This window comes from Orcinus orca, chromosome 5, assembly GCF_937001465.1.
Source record: "Orcinus orca chromosome 5, mOrcOrc1.1, whole genome shotgun sequence".
NCBI lineage: Eukaryota > Metazoa > Chordata > Mammalia > Artiodactyla > Delphinidae > Orcinus > Orcinus orca.
The window spans coordinates 146,874,033-146,877,471 of NC_064563.1; the positions used below are offsets into that span (position 1 = coordinate 146,874,033).

At 59.6% G+C, this 3,439-nt stretch overlaps 1 protein-coding gene across 5 annotated transcripts in view; it reads right to left on the reverse strand.

The window, feature by feature from the left end:
• HSF2BP (heat shock transcription factor 2 binding protein) overlaps positions 1-3,301 on the reverse strand; it is an 82,475-nt gene extending 79,174 nt beyond the window's left edge. The window contains exons 1-2 of one of the 5 annotated variants that reach the window (XM_033418416.2): positions 2,510-3,301; positions 1,248-1,398 (exon numbers count right to left, since the gene is read on the reverse strand). In XM_033418416.2, the coding sequence (XP_033274307.1) occupies positions 1,248-1,395 (148 nt within the window). In that variant the 5' untranslated portion in view covers positions 1,396-1,398; positions 2,510-3,301. Of the gene's footprint in view, positions 1-1,247; positions 1,399-2,222 lie in introns of those variants that run through there. The other 4 variants (XM_033418415.2, XM_004264602.4, XM_033418417.2 and 1 more) reach the window with 4 other exon arrangements.
• Positions 3,302-3,439: the final 138 nt, after the last annotated feature.

Consider the following 3,439-nt stretch of genomic DNA (forward strand, 5'->3'; position numbering starts at 1 on the left):
GCACAAGATCAGGACTAAGAAAATTAAGAAGACAACGACCTGGGGCTATGGTAACCAGTGACAGAGGGCACACCTGGCAGCATCCCAGCAGGAAACAAGGGAACCCTGGTGTGGCCTTTATGGAAAGGACTACTTACAGGAGGGACAGCAGGGGTCAGAGACCCAAAAGGGATGGGAAGGCACCCAGGGACTAGCAGCAGCCCTCCAGCTGAAAGAACGAGGAGGGGAAACAGCGCTCCTGGAGCCCAGCGAGAGCTGCGGGTGGCTCCCGGGTGCGAGTCACAGCTGTGGAGGAAGCGGGGGGAAACACCCCACACTCCTTCTGCCCACTGACGCCTTCTATCGGTGAGCACCCCTGGCAGCCTGCAGGAGCCCACCTCGCAGGGCACCCCACTGGGCCGAGAGCAGATCTGAGGATTCCAAGAGAGAATAAACAGGCAGGGAGCCATGGCAACCATGAGCATTCTCCCCTCTAACTGGACATGGCTGCCCCCTTGACCAGATGCTTTTCCACACACCAGAAACTTGTACTGTTGAGTCCAGATGCCTTCTTGCCTGGACTAGCGCTAAAGACATGACCTGGGCCTCCCAGAGACACCTCTTCTAGAGGCTAAGCAGTGATGGCAAACGATCAAACACAACGGTAAGTTAGCCTTAACCCCTGCAGGCTGACTTGATAGTAACTCGGCCTCAGTCAGGCAAGTACTGAATCAATCCGAAACAGCTCCAAGAACCTCAGCAGGGCTCCTAGACTGATACCTGACACGATGGCTGAGCTCAGACCTCAGAATCTGAATGCACAAGTCCTAGCAACTTAAATCAGGGCTAAAGTTGACCCGTTCCTCCATGGAGAGAAGTATCTCTACAGACACAGCTGACCCCCTGCAAGGTTGCTGCATGGCGAGATCCTTAAGTGACACAAAAGAGACTTAATTTTTGGAATAGAGCTTTTAAATGATAAAGCATAAAATTCTTCCGCCAAAGATGAAAGGGGGAGAAAGGAGAGCTGGTAGCAGATACTCAGAAAGTTGGCAGCCCTTTTCCCCAACACAAATTTGCACACAGCCAAGTTGCTCATCGTGGGCACCTCCCTCCCTTGTCCCTTATCAGACTCTCCCAAACGTAATTACGAAGACGATAACAGTACCTTAAAGGTTATTTATAGTCACCTCACAGCTACGGAAGGCAAACCTGCTGAAACAGACTGCTGTCACCACCAGACACTGCTACAGATGAAGAACACTCACTTTTTTCTACAATCTTTAATTTCTGGAAGATTTCCAGCACTTCCCCGTTTAGTATTCTGGGTAAGAAGTCCCGTATTTGCATCACTTCAGTTGTCAGTCGTTCCAGGTCCTTCTTTCTGACTTTAACAAATTCTTCTTTGGTTCCCATATGCTAAAAGAACAAGCACACCTTAAGATTACTACACTTGTCCTCAGATGACTAAAACCAGCAGCCCAAGTGAGCCTGCCTCCTCTTTAACACCTCCTGGGTTCACAACTGTTTCAAAAGCACGTCTTCACCTAACGTGCTCTCCACTATGTACATCACAGCTAGAGCGGTGAAGCCCCAGCCTTCAAGGGACGAGCCAGGTTTTCCAAGCGCAAACGAGGCCCTACTGCTGAAAGCCCAGGGAAACACCAGCAACGTTTTCTTAACGCTCCGCCAGCGCCACGCTAATCACGAGGAAAATGAATTTCACTGGATTCCTACTGGGTGCGCCAAGCCCCTTGCCGGCCAGCGCGCTTCGTGTTCACCACAGCCCTCAAGGCTGTCCCGCTGGGAAACGGGGGCACAGGCAGGCTAGGTGACTCTCAGGAACCCCAAGACCAGGGAACGCCAGCAGGATCTGAACCCGGATGCGGCTCCAAAGTCCATCCCCCCCGCTCGGGCACCACCACGTGCGGCGGCTGTGACAGCCCGGCAACCGTGAGGCCGAACAAGCCCCACCCGGCGACAGGCGACAGGGCCTCGCGGGCGGGGACACAGGAGGCACAGGAGCACGCCCACCGCCCACCGCTCAGCCTCCCAGACCCGCACGCGCGGTTTCCGGCGATGGGGTCGCCGCCCCCCATCCCCGGCCCAGGCCACTTTGTCCGCAGACGACGCCCAGGGCCCTCCCAGGCACCTCCCGGTGCGGCTCAGCGTGGGGGAGCAGAGGGCGCCACAGCCCGGGCCCGCGGACGGCGGGCGGCGGGCGGCCCAGCGCCCACACTGACCCGGCAAGTCTCCTCAGCGCCGCCCGCCTCCCCCATGGCCGCCGCAGCCTCAGCTCAGTGCGCCTGCGCGGCGGCGCGCCCTCTGACCCTCACGTCAGAAAGCGCGGGAACGCGTGCACGCCGAGAGTCGGGCACGCAGAACCGTGAGGCTGAGGCCTCGCAGAGATTGGGCAGCCTTCTCGGCGGGAAACCCGGGTGCTCGGTCGGCAAGATCCTGCGTTGGCTCTTCTGGCTTAGCCGGGATTGTAAACTTGTTAATTGCAAAGCAAAAGGACAGTGAGACCCACGTGTAAGTGTCCTGTGAAGTAAATCGAATCAGGCCTCTCCTGTTTGGCGGGGGATGTCAGACCAAGGGGCGATGCGTTCAAGGGAACCAGCACCCGCGCTCAGCCCGAGCTCCATGAGCAAAGGCCGAGGCTTTCCGACCACAGGCTGCTCGGGAGGTCTGCCCCGGTAGGGGGCCTTCGTGCAGCCGGCTGCTACGTAACTGAGACGACCACCATGAACTGGGAGACATCACCCAGTCCATTGCCTTGCCCCTACACGCCCACAGAGTTCGCAAAACAAGGTGCAGCCTGTGCATTCAAAGGTACCGGTTCCCGCACAACTACGACTTCGTCTGAAGCCGGCCGCAAGCCGACACCGCCGAGTCCCCGGCGTGCGTGCCCTCCAGGCCCGCGGGCGGACCCACAAGCTCACGCTCCCAATCCTCGCGGCAGGGACACGGGCGCTGGCGGTCGCCGGTCGGAGAAGTGAAGCCCGGCCGCCGCTAGGGCGCCGGAGAAAGAGCTGCCCGCAACATCCCGCCAAAATCCCCAAGGGCGGCCTCTCTCCCCCGCCTCCACACCGCCCAGGCGGCCCGAGGAGTCCAATGCGATTAAAGACTCGGTGCCGCGTATCCCGGGGACCAGCTGCCGATCGGATGGGGACTGCGTGGAGTGGGCGCAAAAATGCTAGATGACGTAACACTGGCCATCCGTCTCTTCCTGGCCAACACCCAACGCCGGCTAACCTCGCAGTCAACGGCCCTGAACTTTGGCGACCGAGAGACTGCGGAACCGGGCAGGCGCGACGCGAACCTGAGCTGCGGGGGCGCGAACCCGAGCTGCGGGGGCCCGCCCCCTGCCCAGGCAGCCGCGCTTGCTCTCAGAACGCGCTGCGAGCGGCGTCCGGCGCCTTTGTGATGCCATCAACCCGCGCGCCGCCGCCCGCCCCGC